Source organism: Bos mutus, chromosome 1 (assembly GCF_027580195.1).
Source record: "Bos mutus isolate GX-2022 chromosome 1, NWIPB_WYAK_1.1, whole genome shotgun sequence".
In the NCBI taxonomy this organism is placed as follows: domain Eukaryota; kingdom Metazoa; phylum Chordata; class Mammalia; order Artiodactyla; family Bovidae; genus Bos; species Bos mutus.
The window spans coordinates 138,300,307-138,323,978 of NC_091617.1; the positions used below are offsets into that span (position 1 = coordinate 138,300,307).

General features: G+C 42.9%; 1 protein-coding gene and 2 non-coding genes across 4 annotated transcripts in view; all 3 read right to left on the reverse strand.

Annotated features, from left to right (window-relative positions):
• Positions 1-23,302, reverse strand: part of LCA5L (lebercilin LCA5 like) — a 41,669-nt gene extending 18,367 nt beyond the window's left edge. The window contains exons 1-5 of one of the 2 annotated variants that reach the window (XM_070387179.1): positions 23,155-23,302; positions 10,446-10,603; positions 7,171-7,499; positions 6,755-6,901; positions 236-750 (exon numbers count right to left, since the gene is read on the reverse strand). In XM_070387179.1, coding sequence (XP_070243280.1) covers positions 236-750; positions 6,755-6,901; positions 7,171-7,489 — 981 coding nt within the window. In that variant the 5' untranslated portion in view covers positions 7,490-7,499; positions 10,446-10,603; positions 23,155-23,302. The remainder of the gene's footprint in view (positions 1-235; positions 751-6,754; positions 6,902-7,170; positions 7,500-10,445; positions 10,604-23,154) is intronic. The other variant, XM_070387249.1, reaches the window with a different exon arrangement.
• On the reverse strand, positions 3,378-3,447 carry LOC138989503 (small nucleolar RNA U2-30). The gene has a single exon (XR_011465801.1). It is a non-coding gene; the product is annotated as a small nucleolar RNA U2-30 (small nucleolar RNA).
• LOC138989508 (small nucleolar RNA U2-19) lies at positions 3,577-3,656 on the reverse strand. The gene has a single exon (XR_011465803.1). It is a non-coding gene; the product is annotated as a small nucleolar RNA U2-19 (small nucleolar RNA).
• Positions 23,303-23,672: the final 370 nt, after the last annotated feature.

The window sequence follows — 23,672 nt, forward strand, 5'->3', positions numbered from 1 at the left end:
GTTAGGTTGGGTGACACAAACACAGAAGGAGCCCTGGCTCAGTCCACAACAAGAGGGGCTGTTGCTATTTCTCCTGTGCACCTCCCCTTCCCTGCCCCCACCCCATCCCCACCGGATACCACCATCCGTGTGCTCAGCTCAGTAGTGCTTCATTCCTCAGGCAAGTATTATGAATGTGCACCCTCTCCACATTGCTTTTGGAACCTTAACATTCCTAGGCCTCTGAAGTACAGACCTGTATCTTTTTGTCGTTTGCCTCCATCTTAGCTGTAAGAATGGACAACCTCTGAGTGAGCTCTTCTCTCTCTGGAAGATTGTTCTCTTCAGAAATCTTCTGCAGTGCCTGCAAGGCATCTTTTGTCCTCAGAAGCTCACCGTCCATCTCTCTCAGCTTCCTCGACGTGGCTCTTTCCTTTCCCTGGGATTTCCTGAGGAGCTGCCTTAAATTTTTCACTTCGTTCTGATGTTTGGCCATAATTTGAGGTAGATTATTTTGTGAATTCTCATATTTTCCTATAGCTTTCAAGTGCTTAAGCTGGACTTGTTTCAGAAACTGGTTTTCTATGACTGTAGCTTCCGCTTTGTGGTGCAGATCAGCTAACTCATTCTTCAGTTCTTTGATCTTATGAAGCCTCGCTGACAGGATGCGGTGAATCATGGCATCACGTCGCTGAGCAGCCACACTGATCTGAGAGTTGAGAAATGGTACATTCCAGCTGTGCTTTTTTCTAACCGAGATTTCCTTCTGGCCTGTGTAAGAAGATAATCCAGTTTGTTACTACAGTCATATGTATGTGCTTAGTTGCTCAGTCACGTGCGACTCTTTGTGACCCCATGGACTGTAGCCCGCCAGGCTCCTCTACCCATGGGGATTCTCCAGGCAAGAATATTGGAGTGGGTAGCCTATCCCTTCTCCAGAGGCTCTTCCTGACCCAGGAATCAAACCAGGGTCTCCTGCATTGCAGGTGGAGTCTTTATGAGCTGAGTTACCAGGGAAGCCCAATCATGCATATAGATATGTAAGTATGCAGGTATCTGTAATACCCACACCCCCTCTTCTCCCCTACTCCCACACACATATACACATACACACGCAAGGTAGAAGGGGAAGGAACTAACACTGAATGAATACTCGTGCTTTAGGCTAGGTACTTTATGTCTAGCTATCTCATTTAATGCAATCCTTTAAGGTCAGTAGTAGTCCATTTTATAGCTGGAGATTATAAGTCATTTGTCCATGGTTACATAACCACAAAGTGACATAAAAGGAATTGAAATCAGGTCTTCTCTGACTCTAAAACCCGCACTTACTTCTATTATAAAAGGTAAACTAAAAACCATAAGAATAAATAACATTTACCAAGCATTTCCCATATGTGAAGCATTGAATTAAATGCTTTGTGTAATAGATTATCTGACGTAATTCTGCCAACAAAATGTTATGAGGCAATTAGAGGGTAACATTAGAGCCAAGAGTTATATATGAAGGTCTCATAGATTTAAAAAGATGTTTAAAGAGCCATTAAATTGCTTAGAGAATTCATATAAGTATTCTATCTCTCAATATATCAAACATAGGCAGTTTTTCCTGTGTTGCTTTTGGCTAGGCACTCAATTAACCAGTTAGATGGTTTGTGCTCAGGAAACTATTTTAATCAAAAAGCATCTAAATGATATTACACCAAGCTCATATAACTGAATTTGCGTATGTCAACTGTATATGTAACATCATTGTATTATTATCCCATTTTATTTTTTAAATTATTTTTCATTGGAGTATAGTTGCTTTACAGTGTTGTGTTACTTTCTGCTGTACAGCAAAGTGAATCAGCTCTATGTGTACACACATCCTTTCTTCCTTGGATTTCCTTCTTATTTAGGTCACCACAGAGCACTGAGTAGAATTCCCTATATATTATGTTCTCATTAGTATCTATTTTATAAATAGTATCAGTAGTGTCTATTATCCCATTTTAATGATGATGCTTATCAATGGGCACACAGCTAGTAAGTGGTGAAACAGACTCAGGCCTGTGTGCCTTTGCCCCTTCCCCACAGGTATGTGCGTTTATATGATATTCATATGTGCATCTGTGTATGTACACATATGTGTGCCTGTATACATATCAGGATACCTATATTCTGAGAAAGAGCAGTTGGAACTGGATTCTAGAATTTAAAAATGTGTGATCCTCATCCTGCAGAGAGAAAGGCTCTTAGTGGCCAGTGTCACTGGGGTCTTAGCCCTGAGCTATTGGCCCAAGTGAGGACACATTGTTTGAGACATGCCTCACTGTGTTTGGTCTCGTGGTGGGAAAGGCAATTCTGCCTGTGATGGAAACAATGAGCCAGCAGAGATAGAGGACACTTTCCGGGGATAAAGCATGTGGATCTTGAGGGTGACAGACCACACAGATTTCACAGTGACCACACTATCTGTTTCCCAGGTGGTTCAGTGGTGAAGAATCTGTCTGCCAATGCAGGAGACACAAGAGACATGGGTTTGATCACGAGTTTGGGAAGATCCCCTGGAGAAGGAGGTGACAACTCTCTCCAGTATTCTTGCCTGGAGAATCCTCATGGACAGAGGAGCCTGGAGGGCTATAGTCCATGGAGTCACAAAGAGTCAAACACGACTGAGCGATTAGCACTTTCCTTTTTTTAAAAAAGCTGAATGGTTAAACTACTCTTAAGATACCTAGTTGTTAAACTACTAAGCTAAAACACTTAAATTATTTCACAAAAAACATGTACATCTAGGTTCATAGTTAGTTAAAAAGTGACTCTTACTACTCAAGACTAGTCATGCCTTCCCAGTACAAAGAGTGAAATAAGCTCTTTGAACAGACCTAAGCCCAAGCCCCGCTTCACTGGCTCCAGCCTCTCCTCTTTCCTCAGCCTTTTCCCCAGGTGCACCCTCACCCCCATCCTCCTTTTCAAAGCACCTCTGTCCTCCTGTCACACTGCTGTGCCCATCCTCCCTGCCCCGTCATGGTCCTGTCATCTTCATCTTTGTGTCGCAGTCCCATTCTGTTCCTGCCGTCGGCACCCTCAGTCTGGTTCAGGTCCTCATCCTGAGCCACGTTCCTGCTGGTGCTGGCTCTACCCTGTGCTGGGTCCTCTCTCTCTTCCAGGTCACCTTAAAGAAGGTGGCCCCTTCTTCCAAGGACCAGGGTAGGAAGAGGTTCAAAGGCCTTTCCCCTTCCTGTTCTCCACAGCTCCAGCATCAGTCGCAAAGCATACCTCCTCAACCCCACCTTAGGGCTTCCACCCACCTCTGCCCAAAGACAATAGGGCAAAAGGTGTCCCAAGCAAATGAATGCAGTAAAATAATTTTTCTTTTTGGCTATACCATTTTTCCCCCTTTTTAAAATTTCTGAGCTCAGAGCAAGTGTAGAAACCTTCATAGTTATAAAGATCCACAATAAAACCTTTTCATCATTGCTTAGAAATGATCAGTCTTTCATACACATACACCCACAGCCAGCTCTCACTCACCCACCAATAAGTCCTCAGTTATCCACAGTCACCTTTACACAAACACACACACACCTTATTTTAAATTATTCTCTTCCTTCTCAGAACTACAGAGATCATGGATCAGGCAGACTGGGAGCTCTTCTGAGGCTCAGATTTGGCTATTTTCATCACTGATCCACTTCAGTGAGAGAGGATCTCAGAGAAGGTATACCAGTTTTTTGAGTGACTATCACAAAACGTCTTGGTGGGCTTCCCAGGTGGTACTAGTGGTAAAGGACCTACTTGCCAGTGCAGGAGACATAAGGAGTTGCAGGTTTGATCCCTGGATCAGGAAGATCCCCTGGACTAGGGAATGACAACCCCATCCAGTATTCCACTAATGAACCTTGCCTGGAGAATCCCATGGATAGAGGAGCCTGGCAGGCTATAGTCCATGGGGTCACAAAGAGTCGGCATGACCGAGGGGCTTAGCATGCACCCATGTGCACACAGGTTTTGGCATTGTACTGAAAAATCACAGCAAGGAAGGGTATAACTGAAGGAGTCTGAAAGTAAATTTTTCTACAAAAGAAAGAAATATCCACATTTTGAAAATCAAATTATAGAAATATATTGCTTTCTATTTACATTAGTCTAAAGAAAGGCAATGCCAAAGAATGGTCAAACTACCACTCAATTGCACTCATCTCACACGCTAGTAAAGTGATGCTTAAAGTTCTCCAAGCCAGGCTTCATCAACACAGTTACGTGAACTGTGAACTTCCAGATGTTCAAGCTGGTTTTAGAAAAGGCAGAGGAACCAGAGATCAAATTGCCAACATCCCCTGGATCATGGAAAAAGCAAGAGAGTTCCAGAAAAACATCTATTTCTGCTTTATTGACTATGCCAAAGCCTTTGTGGCTCACAATAAATTGTGGAAGATTCTGAAAGAGCTGGGAATACCAGACCACCTGACCTGCCTCTTGAGAAACCTGTATGCAGGTCAGGAAGCAACAGTTAGAACTGGACATGGAACAACAGACTGGTTCCCAATAGGAAAAGGAGTACGTCAAGGCTGTATATTGTCACCCTGCTTATTTAACTTCTACGAAGAGTACATCATGAGAAACGCTGGGCTGGAAGAAGCACAAGCTGGAATCAAGATTGCTGGGAGAAATATCAATCACCTCAGATATGCAGATGACACCACCCTTATGGCAGAAAGTGAAGAGGAACTCAAAAGCCTCTTGATGAAGGTGAAAGTGGAGAGTGAAAAAGTTGGCTTAAAGCTCAACATTCAGAAAACGAAGATCATGGCATCTGATCCCATCACTTCATGGGAAATAGATGGGGAAACAGTGGAAACAGTGTCAGACTTTATTTTTCTGGGCTCTAAAATCACTGCGGATGGTGATCGCAGCCATGAAATTAAAAGATGCTTACTCCTTGGAAGGAAAGTTATGACCAACCTAGATAGCATATTCAAAAGCAGAGACATTACTTTGCCAACAAAGGTCCGTCTGGTCAAGGCTATGGTTTTTCCAGTGGTCATGTATGGATGTGAGAGTTGGACTATAAAGAAAGCTGAGTGCCAAAGAATTGATGCTTTTGAACTGTGGTGTTGGTGAAGACTCTTGAGAGTCCCTTGGACTGCAAGGAGATCCAACCAGTCCATCCTAAAGAGATCAGTCCTGGGTGTTCTTTGGAAGGACTGATGCTAAAGCTGAAACTCCAGTACTTTGGCCACCTCATGTGAAGAGTTGACTCATTGGAAAAGACTCTGATGCTGGGAGGGATTGGAGGCAGGAGGAGAAGTGGAAGACAGAGGATGAGATGGCTGGATGGCATCAGCGACTCGATGGACATGAGTCTGAGTGAACTCCGGGAGTTGGTGATGGAGAGGGAGGCCTGGCATGCTGCGATTCATGGGGTCGCAAAGAGTCGGACACGACTGAGCGACTGAACTGAATGATACATTGGGGTACAGGGATCTTCAGGGGCATAAAATTTGGGTTAAAGAAGCAGCCAAGATTTATTTAAAATAATTTGAGAGTATTCATACACAAAAGAGTACCCAAGGGAGAACAAGCAGGTTCTGCATGCTCAGTCACTTCAGCAGTGTCTAACTCTTTGTGACCCAACGGACTGTGGCCCTCTAGGCTCCTCTGTCCATAGGATTCTCCAGGCAAGAATACTGGAGTGGGTTGTCATGCCCTCCTCCAGGAGATCTTCCATACCCAAGGATCGAAGTCTTCTGCATTGGCAGCAGATTCTTTACCTGGGAAACCCTCACTTGGATCATGGAATTTAGGTTCTAGTCCACTGTGAAGTGATAGTTCATTTGGGCTGCTGCCAATTTATGAATAAGTATCTTGCATAAAGGACACAATAAATATTTGTGGAATAAATAAATGAGGAATCAGTTTAAAAAATTTGTATTGTCTCTTAGAACTCAACATGCATTTTATTTCTTATAGAAATAATTTTATAAACACTAACTGCCTTCTTACACAGTTCTGTGAAATTCTAGACTCAGTGTAAGATGTAGTATATTGTTTGATGATTTCTTGTCATAAACCCATGGGGGCCAGACTACTTCTGAATTTTGGGGGGTTTATTCTTTGGGATGGGCTTTCCTGGTGGCTCAGCCTTTTCCTGGCAGGGTCTTCTGCCCTGGCCTTGCCAGTGGGTGCAGGACTCCCACCTCTCCAGAGGAAGGGCTGTGAAACCTTTCGAGAACCTGGAGGAAAACTATGAGTCCTTCTCCCTAGAAAGTTCACAAACACAAATAGATGCACACAGATACACACACTCACACACAAAATGCAAAGGATTCCCTAAGGCTCCCAGAGTCAGGTCTTAGATGAAGACTCCCTGCTCTGAAGCTGGGAAGAAGGGCAACTGAAGACTCTAGCTCTTCACAGGGTCCCAGGCAGGCTGGCTGTGGGAGGCAGGCCCTGGGGGAATGTGGCACTGGACGTGCTCCACATGCAACAGGCTCTTAATTGTTTTTCGGCCACTTACTGACACCAGTTCTGATGGTCCCAGCCGGAAAAGAGTGGCAGTGGTTTCTACACAGGGAATATTTATAAGCCCAGTATTGCATGTCTGGGAATAACCACAGTCTAGGCAAGGGGGCAGGAAGTGAGGAGGTCGAGGATGGTGCAGAGCTACTCCCAGTTTGGACAGTTAGAAGCTGATGCTGTTGCTACTCTTAAAATCCGCAAGGAAATGACATTAACAGCCTTTTGACCAGCCCTGTTCCTAAAGAGCATCTTTGTCAATATGCCTCACCGGACTTGAAGACCATCTTCGTGGGGTGCTGAGACAGATAGTTACATTTCATTGGAGATTGAAACCTTGCCTCTTCAGCTGAGATGAAAGGCAAGAAGCCCGTGAAATCCAAGTACTGTGGTGCGCTGTAACAGGGCCACCTGTTAACTAAAAACGGAACTAACCTCACTCACGGGTTCCAGGAGGGTGAGCTGGGCAAGAGGGCTTTCTGTCAATTTGGTGATTATTCTTAATTTCTCTATTTCCTACTCCTTCTATAAAAAAATTCACTTGTAATACTTATAATTTTGTAAGTAGTGGTACAATCTGGAAAAACAATAAAACTGAATATGGGCCACTCCCGATTACCAGTTCATTAAATAATAATGTCATTATAACCCGAAATTTGGTCTTGGTTGGGAGATTTTGCTTCTTACCTTTAAGTTGGGAGATTTTAGAAACATTATACTTCTTCTTCTCCTTTTTTTCTTTTACTGTGGGCTTCTCTAAGTAGTTGTTTCTAGCTGTGGTTTCTGAGCATGCAGACAGAAAGTCTTCGGAATAATCGTAGTGGGAGCTTGGGCTTCTGCAGGAACACCGAGATCTGCTATAATCAACACTCTTGTCAGAAGCGTCGCTGTTCCTGGGAAAACCTGGGCTGCTGCTCTCCCTTTTTGAGGAACTCCCGCCATTTTCGACGGCTGTGCCCGGGAAATGTCCACCCAGATTTGTTTCTGTTGGACCAGCCAATGACATAGTAAACAACCTAATACAAGAAAAGTAGTTTTAGGTTTAGAGCTATAGCCCTAAAAACAGACCTATGCTTTATCATGTGTGTGTGTTCAGTTGTGTCCGACTCTTTGGACCATGGACTGTATCCTGCCAGGCTCCTCTGTCCATTGGATTCTCCAGGCAACAGTGCTGGAGTGGGTTGCCATTTACTGGGTGGTGAGGATCACCTAACTACATTCATTCATTCACCTGGGAAAATGACCAGCTGACTCCTCCATGTGTAGTCCCTGTTCTTTCCCAGAGAGTGATCAAGAGGAGAGCCACATTTATCCTTCGGACGTTGACTTTGGAATGCACACAAGTGGCAGGCGGCATCTAAGATGGCCTGCACCGATTTCCACTTTCTGGTGTAATCCCCTTCACTCCGGTGTGACTCAGAGGTGGCTTCCAAGGTGAGGTAACTAAAGGACTCTGACTTCCCTCTTTTTTTAAAAAAAAATTATGTATCTATTTATTTTTTAATACATTTATTATTTATAATAAATAAATTAATATTATTTGTTTATAATAAATGGTCTTCCCTGGTGGCTCAGATGGTAAAGACTTTCCTTGCAATGTGGGAGACCTGGGTTCGATCCTGGGTCAGGAAGATACCCTGGAGGAGGGAATGGCAACCCATTCCAGTATTCTTGCCTGGAGAATCCCATGTACAGAGGAGCCTGGCGAGCTACAGTCCATGGGGTTGCAAACAGTTAGACATGACTGAGTGACTAACACTTTCACTTGCACTTATGATAAATATGTTATATTTACATTATTTATATAATATTTATATTATAATAAATAACTAATGTTATCTATGATAATATATTAATATAATTTAATGTACATAATATTATATATACACACACACAGGTCTCCGTTCCTGCCCGTGGGCTTTCCCTGGTTGCAGCCAGCAGGGTCTACTCTCCAGTTCTGGAGTGCAGGCTTCTCATCATAGTAACTTCTGTTGTTGCAGACCATGGGCTCCAGGGGGCAAGGGTTCAGTAGTTGTGACACATGGTCCCATGGCAAGTGTGATCTTCTTGGACCAGCAACTGAACCCATGTTCCCTGCATTGGCACACGGATTCTTAACCTCTGGACCATGGGGAACATACAGCATGCTACATCTTGATATATCCAATTTATGATAGTGTACAGTTCAGATTTTCAGTTGCATTTACATTTTGAACAATCAGTGTTTACAGTATAACGATTCCCATTTTATTGCACTTGAAGCATGATTTCACTATGTTTCTATCATTATAGAGTTTATAGTATTAGTAGCCTCTTTGCTGTTACGTATGACTCCGGAATTGCAGGTCAAGAGGAAACAGAACCTGACATGAAACAGCTGGCTGGTTCAGATTTGGGAAAGGAGAATGACAAGGCTGTATATTGTCATCCTGCTTATTTAACTTACATGCAGAGTACATCATGTGGAATGCCAGGCTGGATGAAGCACAAGCTGGAATCAAGATTGCTGGGAGAAATATCAAAAACCTCAGATATGCAGATGACACCACCCTTATGGCAGAAAATGAAGAGGAACTAAAGAGCCTCTTGATGCAAGTGAAAGAGGAGAGTGAAAAAGTTGGCTTAAAACTCAACATATAAAAACTAAAATCATGGCATCAGGTCCCATGACTTCATGGCAAATAGAAGGGGAAAAAGTGGAAGCAGTGATAGATTTTCTCTTCTTGGTCTCCAAAATCACTACAAATGGTGACTGTAGTCATGAAATTAGAACACACTTCTTAGAAGGAAGGCTATGATATATGGCAATCTGTGCATTTTAAAAAGCAAAGACATCAGTTTACCAACAAAGGTCCATATAGTCAAAGCTATGGTCTTTCTAGTAGTCATGTAGAGATGTGAGAGTTGGACCATAAAGAAGGCTGATCACCAAAGAATTGATGCTTTCAAATTGTGGTGCTGGAGAAGACTCTTGAGAGTCCCTTGGAATGCAAGATCAAACCAGGTAATCCTAAGGGAATCAACCCTGAATGCTTTTTGGAAATCAACCCTGAATCCTCATTGGAAGGACTGATGCTGAAACTGAAGTTCCAGTACTTTGGCCACCTGATGCAAAGAGCTGACTCATTGGAAAAGACCCCGATGCTGGGAGAGACTGACGACAAAAGGAGAAGAGAGTGCAGAGAATGGGATGATTGGGTGGCATCATCGATTCAATGGACATGAACTTGGACAAACTCTGGGAGATGGGGACGGACAGGGAGGCCTCACATGCTGCAGTCCATGGGGTCCCAAAGAGTTGGACACAACTTAGCGACTGAACAGCAACAACAATGACTCAGGAATATAACCCACAATTAAAAAGACTAATGGAAAATGGTGAATCTTTTGATGATATGATTTTTCTGGAATGCACTGTAGTGAAAAGGGGTGTCTGCTTATATATACAATAAATTTGTAAATCACATTCATTTAATTATAGAATGAGAAATAAGATTGCTGAAGAGCAAGATTTATATCTGAATAATTCTGAATTCTACAGTGTTGTATAGTTGCTCAATTCTGCTTTTATAACAAGGCCAACCGAAAAATAAACACAAGCAAAAATGTTTTAAAATGAATAAATGTGGACTTCCTTGTGGTGGAGTGGATAAGAATCCATCTGCCAATGCAGGAGACATGGGTTCAGTCTTTGGTCTGGGAAGATTCCACATGCTGAAGGGCAACTAAGCCCCTGCGTCACAACTACTGAGCCCACGTGTTGCAACTACTGAAGCCCATGCGCCTAGAGCCTCTGCTCCACAAGAGAAGCCACTCCAGTGAGAAGTCTGTGCACGGCAACAAAGAACAGCCCCAACTCGCAGCAACTAGAGAAAGCCTGCACACAGCAATGTAGACCCAGCGCAGCCAAAAAATAAAAATGAATACAATTTAAAATAAAGATAAAATGAATTAATGCATACCTGGTGTTCTTTACCAGATGTTCCTAAAGTGTATGAAAAATCAACTTTATGTCCTGAGTGGAGGGGTCTTCACACTGTAGTATTTATGAAGTTTTCAGGATAGTGTTTTTTTGACATGTTTTGATTTCTTTTTAAGAAAATAATGTATTTCAAAAAACCTAGAATGATATTACAGAAGTAAAATTTTAAGAGCCCATATACAAACATTTATAAAAGAAGTTAACCTAGATGTCCATCAGCAGATGGATGGATAAGAAAGCTGTGGTACATATACACAATGGAATATTACTCCGCCATTAAAAAGAATACATTTGAATTAGTTCTAATGAGGTGGATGAAACTGGAGCCTATTATATAGAGTGAAGTAAGCCAGAAAGTAAAACACCAATACAGTATACTAATGCATATATATGGAATTTAGAAAGAAGTTAACTATTACCCTGTATGCAAGACAGCCAAAAAGACACAGATGTATTGAACAGTCTTTTGGACTCTGTGGGAGAGGGAGAGGGCGGGATGTTATGGGAGAATGGCATTGAAACATGTAAAATATATGTGAAACGAATTGCCAGTCCAGGTTTGCTGCAGGATACAGGGTGCTCGGGGCTGGTGCACTGGGATGACCCAGAAGGATGGGATGGGGAGGGAAGTGGGAGGGGGGTTCAGGATGGGGAACACATATACACTCATGGCAGATTCAAGTCAATGTATGGCAAAACCAACACAATACTGTAAAGTAAAATAAATAAATTAATTAAATTTTACAAAAGTTTTGAATCATTATTAATATTCATTCATTTGCATATGAATTGCTTTATACTTCACATACTATAAGGCTTTTTCTCTATCAAAGTGATTTGTAAATTATATGTTTCATGATGGTAGTATTTTTGATAGTTTTGTCTATGCTGTATCCTCTGTGCCTAGAAGAGTTCCTTGGAAATAATGTGTTCAATAAATATTGATTAAATAAATTAATGTTCAGGGTGCCTGTATGCTTAATTCCTGTCTCCATATCCATTACTCCTGACAAACTTCTCACTAGTGACCCGACTCAATGCCCTAAATAAATGCTTGCCAATATAATAAAGAAATACATATCTAAAACTAAAAGCAAACCTCATGCTTAACAGTGAAACATTAATTTACAGTGTTGTAAAAATTAAGATAAAGGTGCCAATGCTCACTTCTGTTGATTAATAATTGTTCTGTAGGCACTAGCCACTGAAATTGGACATGAGAAAAAATAGCAGGTATAAATGTTGGGGAAAAAAGGCAAATTATTTATTATATGTGCTGCTGCTGCTAAGTCACTACAATTGTGTCCGACTCTGCAACCCCATAGACGGAAGCCCACCAGGCTCCCCCATCCCTGGGATTCTCCAGGCAAGAACACTGGAGTGGGTTGCCATTTCCTTCTCCAATGCATGAAAGTGAAAGTGAAGATGCTCAGTCGTGTCCGACTCTTAGCGACCCCATGGACTGCAGCCTACCAGGCTCCTCCGTCCATGGGATTTTCCAGGCAAGAGTACTGGAGTGGGGTGCCATTGCCTTCTCCGATTTATTATGTGTAGATAACATAATTTTAAACTTAGAAAACCTCATAAAACATTATAAAATAGTGAGAATTCAATAAAGCCATAGGTTATTAAATGCATATAAAAGCAATGTTTTCTATATGTTAATTAAAATGACTTAGAAAACAGATGAAAAGACCCCACTTACTATATCAGCTAAAAAATCAAAAGCATCTGATACAAGTATAATACAAATAATATGAAGAAAACTTTAAAACTACTGAAATAAAAGATTTATGTATGTGGAAACACATACTGTGTCCTTATATAGGAAGGACTTTGGTGATAAAGATGTAAATTCTCCCTAATTTAATTTACATAATCAAAATATTCCTAGTAAAAATGTTGAGTAATTTTTTAGAAACTTGACAAAATGATACTAAATTCACATAGTTATAAATATGAAAAATGAGAACAAAAAAGGTTTTGAAAAAAATAATGAGAAAGGACCACCTCTATCAGATACTAAGGTATAAAACTACAGTTAGTAAAAGAGTTTGATTCTAGTGCTTGAATAGACAGAGCAATATAATGAAATAAAGACTTCAGAAACAGAAACATATGGAAACTTGGCATAAAATAAAGGTGGAGAAGAGTAGACATTCAAGAAATGATGGGGTGGGGGCAACAGACTAGACTTCCATCTGGAAATCAAACAAAAGTGAATTCTTATTACCTTTCTTACACTGAAATAAACACTAGGTGAATTGAAAATGTAAATGTAAAAAACAAATGTTAAAAGAAAACATGGGGGGTGGCAAGAAATAAAGCCCACAAACCACAAAGGAAACAATTAGAAAAACAGCACAAAATTTTAAGAAGTTTTTTTATTGAGGTAAAGTTGATTTATAATATTATATCTTTCAGGGGTACAACAAAGTGATTCTCACAATTTTAAAATATTGTACTCCATTTATAGTTATTATAAAATTCTGGCTATATTCCTTGTGCTGTACAATATTTCCTTGTAGCTTATTTATTATATACATACTAATTTATACTTCTTAATCCCTTACCCCATCTTGCCTTTTCCCTACTCCCTCTCCTCACTGGTAACGATTAGCTTCTTCTCTATACCTGTGAGTTTCTTTTTCTTTTTTGTTATATTCACTAGTTTGTTTTATTTTTCCTTCCTCTGCAATTTTTTGGAATCATTTGAGAAGGACAGGTGTTAACTCTCCTCTAAATGTTTCATAGAATTCACCTGTGAAGCCATCTTGTCCTGAACTTTTGTTAGCTGAGAGTTTTTTTTTTTCACATTATTGATTCAATTTAATTACTAGTAATTGGCCTGTTTATTATTTTCTATTTTTCCATGATTCAGTCTTGGGAGATTTTACATTTCTCTGATAATTTGTCCATTTCGTCTAGGTTTTACATTTTATTGGCATACAGCTGGCTGTAGTCATCTCATGATCCTTTGTATTTCTGTGGTATTAGTTGTAACTTCTTTTTCATTTCTAATTTTATTGATTTGGACCCTCTTTTTTTTTCTCGGTGAGTTTGGTAAAGATTTAACAATTTTGTGTATCTTTTCAAAGAACCAGCTCTTAGTTTAACTGATCTTTTCTATTCTTTAGACTTTTTTTTTTTTAGTCTCTATTTCATTTCTGCTCTGATCTTTTTGATTTATTTCCTTCTACCAATTTTGGGTTTCATTTGTTCTTTTCCTTGTTCTTTAGTGGTATGGTTAAGTTTTATTTGAGAATTGTTTTTGTTTGTTTCCTGAGGTAAGCTTGTACCACTGTAAGCTTCCCTCTTAGAACTGCTTTTGCTGCTTTTGGATCCTTGTGTTTTCAATTTCATTTGTCTCCAGGTATTTTTTTTTTATCCTGATTTCTTCAGTGACCCTTTGGTTAGTTAGTAGCAGATAGCCTCCATGTGTTTGTGTTCTTGCCTTTTTTTTGCCTTGTAGGTATTTCTAGTCTCATAGCATTGCGGAGAAGGCGATGGCACCCCACTCCAGTACTCTTGCTTGGAAAATCCCATGGACAGAGGAGCCTGGTAGGCTGCAGCCCATGGGATCACGAAGAGTTGGACAAGACTGATCGACTTCCCTTTCACTTTTCACTTTCATGCATTGGAGAAGGAAATGGCAACCCACTCCAGTGTTCTTGCCTGGAGAATCCCAGGGACGGGGGAGCCTGGTGGGCTGCCGTCTATGCGTCTCACGGAGTCGGACACGACTGAAGTGACTTAGCAGCAGCAGCAGCATGTTGGGTGCATATATAAAAATTTTAAAACTTCTCTATAACAAAAAATAAGTCATAAACTTAAAAGGCACATCAGAAACTGGGAAGACTACTCTCAACATATATGACAAACAGCTAACTCAACTCCTTAATTTATAAAGAACTCATGATAATCCATGAGTAAAATGGGCGAAGGGTATGAACACATTATATACCAAGCACATTACAGCAACAGAGACAACCAAAAATATAAAAAAAGTTTTTTACCACTTCCCTGGTGATACAGTGGATAAGAATCCGCCTGCCAATGCAGGGGACACAGGTTTGATACCTGGTCCAGGAAGATTCCACATGCCACAGAGCAATTGAGCCTGTGTGCATAGCTATGGAAGCTAGTGTGCCTGCAGCCTGTGCTCCTCAATAAAAGAAGCCACTCGATGAGAAGTCTGTGCACTGCAGTGATATCCCCATTCGTTTTTATGCTGGCTTCGAAGATGGAGGAAGGGGTCATAGGCCAAATATAGTCTTTTCTAGAAGATGTAAGAGGCAAGGGGATGGATTCTTCCCTGAATGCCTGGAAGGATCCAGCCCTGCTGATATCTTAATTTTTAGCCTCATGAGACACATTTCAGACTGCCGACCTCCAGAACAGATTTGTATTGGTTTAAGTCACTGGGCTTGTGGTATTTGTTAGAGCAATGACAGGAAACTATTAGAGATTGTCTTGAAAATCATTATGAATCAAAATGAGACTAAAATAGGCTATTAAAATGTAAAATAAAAAGATAAAGTATTATACAGTTTAAAGTCAAAGAAGAGGGTAACTTCAAGTGCTTTGGGAAAGTAACTTAATGTTCTCAAAAGAAGCTTTCTATACCTGGTCCAGACTACATCTAGAAAAAAGATCACCAACTCTGGAAAGCTGGTGGGATTGTTTGCTTTGGAAAAACTAGCTAGAGAAACTAGCCAGCTCTCTCATCAAACACTCAGGGTGGAGATTCTAAAAACCAAGAAGGCTGTCTGGTGCAAAGGCATTGGTGGAGTGGTGGCATGGCTGGAGGCTGAGAAAGCTGGGTAGGGAGGAGATGATGTGTGTAGGGGGCAGTGGGTGACAAAAGATGACAGCAAGATCGGGAGATTATCTACACAGAGCAAATAAGATCATTGAGGAAATCAAGTTGTTTTCTGCCTGAGAGAGTTTTACTTACACAGAGAGGGGGAAGGCTCAAAATAACCCTGAAGTGTTAGGTTTTTATATATATATATATATATATATATATATATATATATATATACATACACATACACACACATTTTATACACACAGGGACAGATATAGAAATACAGATGTGTGTGTGTGTGTATTTTTCCTAACTCTGTTGAGGACCTAGAAACAATGACACCCCTGTAACAATGAGCACACTGACCTCCATTCTTCACTAAATACCATTCTTTACAAAAGGAAATCAACCCTGAATGTTCATTGGAAGGACTGATACAGAAGCCAAAGCTCCAATACTTTGGCCACCTGATGCAAAGAGCTGACTCATTGGAAAAGATCCTGGTGCTGGGAGGGATTGAGGGCAGGAGAAGGCGGCGACAGAGGATGAGATGGTTGGGTGGCATCACTGACTCAATGAACATGAGTTTGAGCAAACTCCAGGAGATGGTGAAGGACAAGGAAGCCTGGTGTGCTGCAGTCCACAGGGTCACAAAGAGTTGGACACCTCAGTGACTGAACAACAACTACTAACTCGAATCAGAGTTCCTTGGAGAAACGGGTAATTCCAGGCATGGATCAGGTAAAGTTCAAGATAAAGCTGGTATGTGCTTAAAGGACATGGAAGCCAACTTGAAGTATTCTCCCATTAAATCTAGGACAATTTGAACATCAAAATAAATAAGGATGAAATAAGATGACAACCTGTTAAATAAGATAGGAACCTATGAGTCCATACTAATACAAATGAATAAATAAATAGAGAAAGGAAGAGAAAGCTCTTCCTTATGGCACAATGACAGCTAATAAATGTAGAAGGAACAGAGGAAAGAAACAATGACTGATGCCTATCAGGGAGTTAGTTGAAACAGGCAGGACCTGCATTGAATGCTAAGTGCCAGTGAGTGTAAGTCTGATAAGGAACAGGATTGTGCATAATACTAACCAAAAACATGGAAAGAGGGTGGCTTTGTGCAGAAACCTGGCAGACACCTTGATCGTCATCTGGTCAGCAAGGCCTGAACCACCAGTGGGACAGGTGGATCTCATATGCCCCCTGGAGACTGCTAAGGGGAAAGGGTCATTCCTGAAATCTCCCTGCCAGGAACTGGCCTGAGTTGGGTCACGGGGAGACACCAGCTGGACCCAGGTTGAGGGTCATTCTACAGGAGGAAAAGCCTGAACTGTTTGACACAAAGTTCAGCAGAATGTAAAATGAATACAAAAGCTCTTCCTTTAGCTTACAAAACCAGTGTTACATACGTAAGATGATCATGTATTTTAGGGTTTTCAAGAACATGATTTTGAACATTGTATCCACTTTTAAGATGATGTTCCAGTGGGGGAAGGAGAGGATGGGACAGACTGGCAGAGTAGCATTGAATATGCATTGCCATGGGTAATGGCAGTCAGTGGGAAGTTGCTGTATAACCCAGGGAGCTCAACCCAGTGCTCTGCAATGACATGGAGGGGTGGGATGGGGTGGCAGGAGGGAGGGAGGTTTAAGAAGGACGGGATGTATGTATACATATGGCTGATTCATGTTGCTGTATGACAGAAACCAGAACTTCCAGGTGGCTCAGTGGTGAAGAATCTGCCTGCTAATGCAGGAGACCTGGGTTCCATCTCTGGGTCAAGAAGATACCCTGGAGCAGGAAATGGCAACCCACTCCAGTATTCTTGGGAAATCCTATGGACAGAGGAGCCTGGTGGGCTACAGTCTATGGGGTTGCAAGAGTCAGTCATGACCTAGCAACTGAACAACAGTAATGGCAGAAACCAACACAATATTGTAAAGCAATTATCCGCCAATTAAAAATAAATAAGATGATGTGTCCCAACTTTTGGCTTCAGAAATGTGATCTCTCTAATAGTGAAGAAAGGCAGTTTAAGAATGAACACAGGGTTGAGAAGAAAGAGAGCATACTATAGAAGGGAAAAAGGCTTGTGTGGCATCTGAGCTCTTGCTCTTGGCAGTATATCTAGCTGTCTGGTCTCAGTGGTTTAATGTATGAAAATTTCTGCTTTCAGTGATGTCTAAGGTTTAGTCCAGCACGAAAATCCATCCATTAAATATATCTATATACATCAGAAGTTGCAAGCTTTCTTGGATAACATGGAATTGTGCCATGTTCAAGGTTTGGATGGTTATAGACAAATTATGTAGGTTTTGGGTATTTAACAATTTTATGTATTTTATTTATTTTTGACAAACTGTTCAAATCCATTACCAGACTAGGCCTCCCAAAGAAGCACCTTCAGGGTTAGAAGTTCTACTCCCACCAAGCAGTGGCAAATGCAACTACCACACTTGTCTGTGCTCAGTCTCGCTCAGTCATGGGGGACTCTTTTCGACTCCATGACTGTAGCCCACCAAGCTCCTCTGTCCAGGGATTCTCCAGGCAAGTATACTGGAGTGGGTAACCATTTCGTTCTGCAGGGGATCTTCCTGACCCTGGGTCTACTGCACTGTAGGCAGGTTCTTTACTGTCTGAGCCACCAGGGAAGCCCAACTATTGCATGGGCTACAGAAAAATTCAACATTCTAGGGCTAAATTTATAGATGTGTAAACTTTTAGCTCTTCCTCCCAGCTGCTGCCACATATCTTTTTAATTTCCAGTGTTGACCTGACTCTTTTTCATTACAATGTTTAATAAAATTCCATAAAAATATCCCATATTTGATCTTACACATTTGGATGTTCATTCATTCACTCTTTCAACACACAGTTGAGTGCTTACCACGTGCCAGGAGCTGTGTGAGGTGTGGAGGGTATAGTGAACACAGAAATGTGTCTGTTTTTGTGGAGCTAGTATGTCAGTAATAAAATAATCACTGTAGTGACTGTTCTATGTGTTTTAAAGCAAAGAGCTACAAGTCTGTGAGGACACGTGACAAAAAAACCTGATCCAGACAGTGACCTGGGAAGCTTCTCTAGAGCAGTGCCAGCTGACTGAGATATAGGGGGTCAGTGGGAACTGCCTGGGCAGAAAGAAATGTTTGGTATGAGGGAAGAATGGTGTGGACAGAGGAGGCAGCACCAGGGCTTGTCGATGGAGGAGGGCCCCATGTTTGGGGCCCAGTGAGAAACTCCAGGGGGTGCAGATGGGTCTCCAGAGGTCCAAGAGGTGAGCAAGCTTCAGGTCATCAGAAGGCACATTTATGATATGGCTCATTCATCCAAGAGGAACAGACAGCTAGCACTAAGAAGAGAGAGAGGCTGGGGAAGGGGGATATGATGAGCTGCCTTCTGAACAGGTGACTCTGGCTGCATTCTCCATCCCTGTGCAAGATGGAGAACAGAAGAGGGAAATGTCAGAGAGTAGTGGATGCAGAAGGCGGGACTAAGGAAGGCGGGAGCTTGGACCGAGGTGCCTGCGATGATCTGAAAGATGCATGGGGGACAATGTCACTGGGGCATGGAGGCCCACTGGATGCTGGCGGGAGGGAAAATGTCAAGGAGGAATCCTGGATTCCAGTGCAGGGGTGCCAGTGGGGTGGGTGGGGGAGACCATCAGGGCTTGTGTGTGCTAAGTTGCAGGGGGTCTGAGAGGTATTAAGTTGTGTTGCCACCCAACAGCTTGACCTATGGGTTGAACTCAGAAGATGCCAAGTGGAGAGATCAAGTTGGGGGGCCAAGAGCATAGAGATGGTGGGCATGGATTTGTGCCTAGTGTTGGAATCTGGGGGCCTGAGGGGAGGACACTGCACTTTGAGGAACTGCAGTGCTAAGAAGCCAGGAGAGGACAGCAGCTGGGATGGGAGCAGGAAGTGTGAAGGCTGAGGGCACAGGGGCCGAGGGAAGGCAGCCCTTTGCTGTGGGGTCAGACTTAAATGCTGCTGGGAGACTGAGCAAGACTGAATGGCCAGGGATGTCTGATTAGCGGTTCTTGTTTTAATGCAGAGGTGAGAGTGGAGGGCAGACTGGAGCAGGCTGAGGAATGAGAGATGAGGAATGGATACACTGAATACCGCGATTCTTTACCAAAGTTTGCCTGTCGAGGGGGATGAGAAATTGGACATGTCAACTACAAACTGGCACTTGCCAAGAGCATTTGGCAGCAACTGAATAACAACAGGTGACGCTAGTGGTGGAGAATCTGCCTGCCAATGCAGGAGATGTAAGATATGTGAGTTCAATTCCTAGGTCTGGAAGATCCCTTGGAGGAGGGAATGGCAACCCACTCCAGTATTCTTGCCTGGAGAATCCCATGAACAGAGGAGCCTGGTGGGCTACAGTCCATGGAGTTGCAAAGAGTTGGACATGACTGAAGTGATTTAGTGCACACACACAAAAAACAAGAAGGACATTTGCCATCTGCCTGTGCTGCAGCTACTGACCTTCAACACTCCCTGAAGGGAATATAGGGTGGAGAGTGAGGCACTCTGTGCTCCAAGGAAACATGGGACAAGTCTTTAGATAGATATTTTCAGGAACTGACTGCATGATCTCAATCTTTGCATCTCCTCATATCTAGAAAAGCACTAAACCTTTTTTAAAGTTAGTGACTAGCAGAGAACCTTTTTTAAAGTTAGTACTTCATTGCTTTGGCTCCCCCTTCACCAAAATCTTATGTATTGATCTTCCCCCACTGCCTCTTCAGGCTTCCCTGGTGGCTCAGGTGGTAAAGAATCCACCTGTGATGCAGGAGACCTGGATTCTATCCCTGAGTCAGGAAGCTCCCCTGTAGAAGGGAATGGTTACCAACTCCAGCATTCTTGCCTGGTTAATCTCCTGGCCAAAGGAGCCTGATGGGCTGCAATCCACAGGGTCACAAAGAGTTGGACACGACTGGGTGACTAAGCACAGCACTGCCTCTTTAGGGCAGTCTCTCAGAGCTATCTGAGGTGCTGCCTCCCCGGGCTGCAGTCCTCATTTTGCCCCACATAAAACTTAACTTGCTGCTCTCACGTTGTGCATGTTTTTTTAGTCGACAGTTATTAACTAGAAAATGAAGAGGGGCGGGTCAGGGAGCTTGTTTCTCTTTCTTTTGTGATGGGAGGTCTTCAGTTCAGTTCAGTTCAGTCGCTCAGTCGTGTCCAACTCTTAGCGACCCCATGAATTGCAGCATGCCAGGCCTCCCTGTCCATCACCAACTCCCGGAGTTCACCCAAACTCATGTCCATTGAGTCGGTGATGCCATAAAGCCATCTCATCCTCTGTCGTCCCCTTCTCCTCCTGCCCCCAATCCCTCCCAGCATCAGAGTCTTTTCCAGTGAGTCAACTCTTCGCATCAGGTGGCCAAAGTATTGGAGTTTCAGCTTTAGCATCAGTCCTTCCAAAGAAATCCCAGGACTGATCTCCTTCAGAATGGACTGGTTGGATCTCCTTGCAGTCCAAGGAACTCTCAAGAGTCTTCTCCAACACCACAGTTCAAAAGCATCAATTCTTTGGCACTCAGCTTTCTTCACAGTCCAACTCTTAAATCCATACATGACCACTGGAAAAACCATAGCCTCGACTAGACGGACCTTTGTTGGCAAAGTAACGTCTCTGCTTTTCAATATGCTATCTAGGTTGGTCAGAACTTTCCTTCCAAGGAGTAAGCGTCTTTTAATTTCATGGCTCCAATCACCACCTACAGTGATTTTGGAGCCCCCAAAAATAAAGTCTGACACTGTTTCCACTGTTTCCCCATCTATTTCCCATGAAGTGATGGGACCGGATGCCATGATCTTCGTTTTCTGAATGTTGAGCTTTAAGCCAACTTTTTCACTCTCCTCTTTCACTTTTATCAAGAGGCTTTTTAGTTCCTCTTCACTTTCTGCCATAAGGGTGGTGTCATCTGCATATCTGAGGTGATTGATATTTCTCCCGGCAATCTTGATTCCAGCTTGTGCTTCTTCCAGCCCAGCGTTTCTCATGATGTACTCTGCATAGAAGTTAAATAAGCAGGGTGACAATATACAGCCTTGACGTACTCCTTTTTCTGTTTGGAACCAGTCTGTTGTTCCATGTCCAGTTCTAACTGTTGCTTCCTAACCTGCATATAGGTTTCTCAAGAGGCAGATCAGGTGGTCTGGTATTCCCATCTCTTTCAGAATTTTCCACAGTTCATTGTGATCCACACAGTCAAAGGCTTTGGCATAGTCAATAAAGCAGAAATAGATGTTTTTCTGGAACTCTCTTGCTTTTTCAATGATCCAGGGGATGTTGGTAATTTGATCTCTGGTTTCTCTGCCTTTCCTAAAACCAGCTTGAACATCTGAAAGTTCACGGTTCACGTTTTGCTTAAGCCTGGCTTGGAGAATTTTGAGCATTACTTTACTAGCCCGTGAGATAAGTGTAATTGTGCGGTAGTTTAAGCACTGTTTGGCATTGCCTTTCTTTGGGATTGGAATGGGAGGTCTTAAACATGTTTAAAAGCCAAGGGAAAGAGCCAGCAGAGATGGGAGAGGTGATGACACGGGTGAAAGAATGGGCAGCCAAAAGTAACAGCAAGCAGGAGGGGGTAAGACCCAACGCACAGGGGAACTTGCTGCGGTGGTGGCTGGAGCTGGAGGAGAGTCCCCTCCTGTGGCTTTAAGAGGCTCTGGGACGTGAAAGCACGCGGGATGAGGAGGAGCCTCGGGAGAGTGGAACATCCCACAAACCCTTTGCAAATCGCAATTGTTCTACTGTTGCTCCTTTCCTCAGTCAGGGTTTCACGGGATGGAAAAAAAAGAAAACGAAAGTGGGCGTTTGCGATTGGCCAGGGGACAGGTGGGCGGGGCCATCCGCTCCCAGAGAGTAGCGGACAAGTCTTGTCAGTCATTGCATCACTCTGTGACTGACAGGACTTGCTACCAAAGGGATCAGCCCAGGAATGCTACTGTGTCCCCATTTCAATTCACCTCTCTTGGTGCTTCTCTAAAACACCAAACAAGAAAGACTACTAACAGAGTGTAAAATTCCTCCACGACTTCTTTTTCTCACTGGGAAGAAGTCTACAGATTCTTTATTTCTTCCCTAAAATCAGTTAGTTTTAATGTTCTTGCCATAGCTCTATCCAGAGACACTGTCCTAAGCCTCAGAAAGCTAAAGGGCATCTTTTGATTTTTAGCTTAATAGTAAGGCACTTACGGAGCTTTATCTACTGGTTTAAAGGTCACAATTCTCAAAATACATACTAAAAATGTTGTATTGTTATCTATAAACTATAAAATTCAAATCCTTAAAAAAAAAATAACCCCACCTAACTCACATGAAATAACAGAGAAAGGGAAAATAGCCTGTCTCTACTCAATGCAGAGAGACCAATTAGGAGGCTTCTGACATAATCCAGGACTGGACCGGGGTGGTGACAGTGGGGGTTGGGAGAAATGGTAGGACTGTACATCTATTCTAGGTACATTCTGAAGGATGTGTTGACAGACTGAAGGTGCAGATGGAGGAAGAAAGGGAGTACAGGAGGACTCCCAAGGCCCAGACAACTGACAATGGCTTCTAGTAACTGGGATGGGTAAAAGCCGGGGACGAGTAGGTTTGGGAGAAGCGTTCTGGACTTGCTGTGTAGGAGATGGTTAGTCATCTATGGAGAGATGTGGGCAGAAGACACGAGTCTGTAGCTCAGAGGAGGCTCAGGACAGGAGAAACGCAGTTGGGGTTCATCGGCATTGAGATTGGTTTTGAGCCTATGACACTGGATGAATTCATTAAGAAAGTGAGTGTAGATTTAAAAAAAAAAAGAAAGACTCAAGGTCACGTTCCCCAGTGAAAATCTGGTCTGAAAAAAGTTACCTGTTGGCACAAGTGTGGCAAGGAAATGTTAACGCGCCACCGGGAAATTGCGGACAGAGAGCTCCGAGCCTGAGTTCAGCGGGGGAGGGGCAAACATACAGATGCTGTTGCAAAGGGTTCAGACTTCCAGGGGATGGGGATTAAGGGACCGTCAGCGCTGAGACTAGAAGAAAACAAAGCAAAGCAAAAGCAAGCCGGTAGATGCATAAATGAAGGTGTCAGATTTAAAAGGGAAATAGTGAAAGAGAGTAAATTGGGGAAGGGGTGAAATTTGCCCCCGCGTGATGGGGCAGGGGGGGTGGGGTGGGGTGACTGGGGCCGGCCGTCCCCTGCCCGTCAGCCTCTGGCGGCCAGTCTGCGTGCAGGCGGGTCCGGGACCCGCCACCCGCCCGGGACAGCGTGGGCTTGTGAGTGCGCTGTGTGGGCTGAGTCACAGTGTCTGAACCAGGAAAGAGGACGCCGAGGGCCGCTCCTCACCAGACCGCGTTTGCAGGAGGAAGCGGCCTGAAGACCCGGCT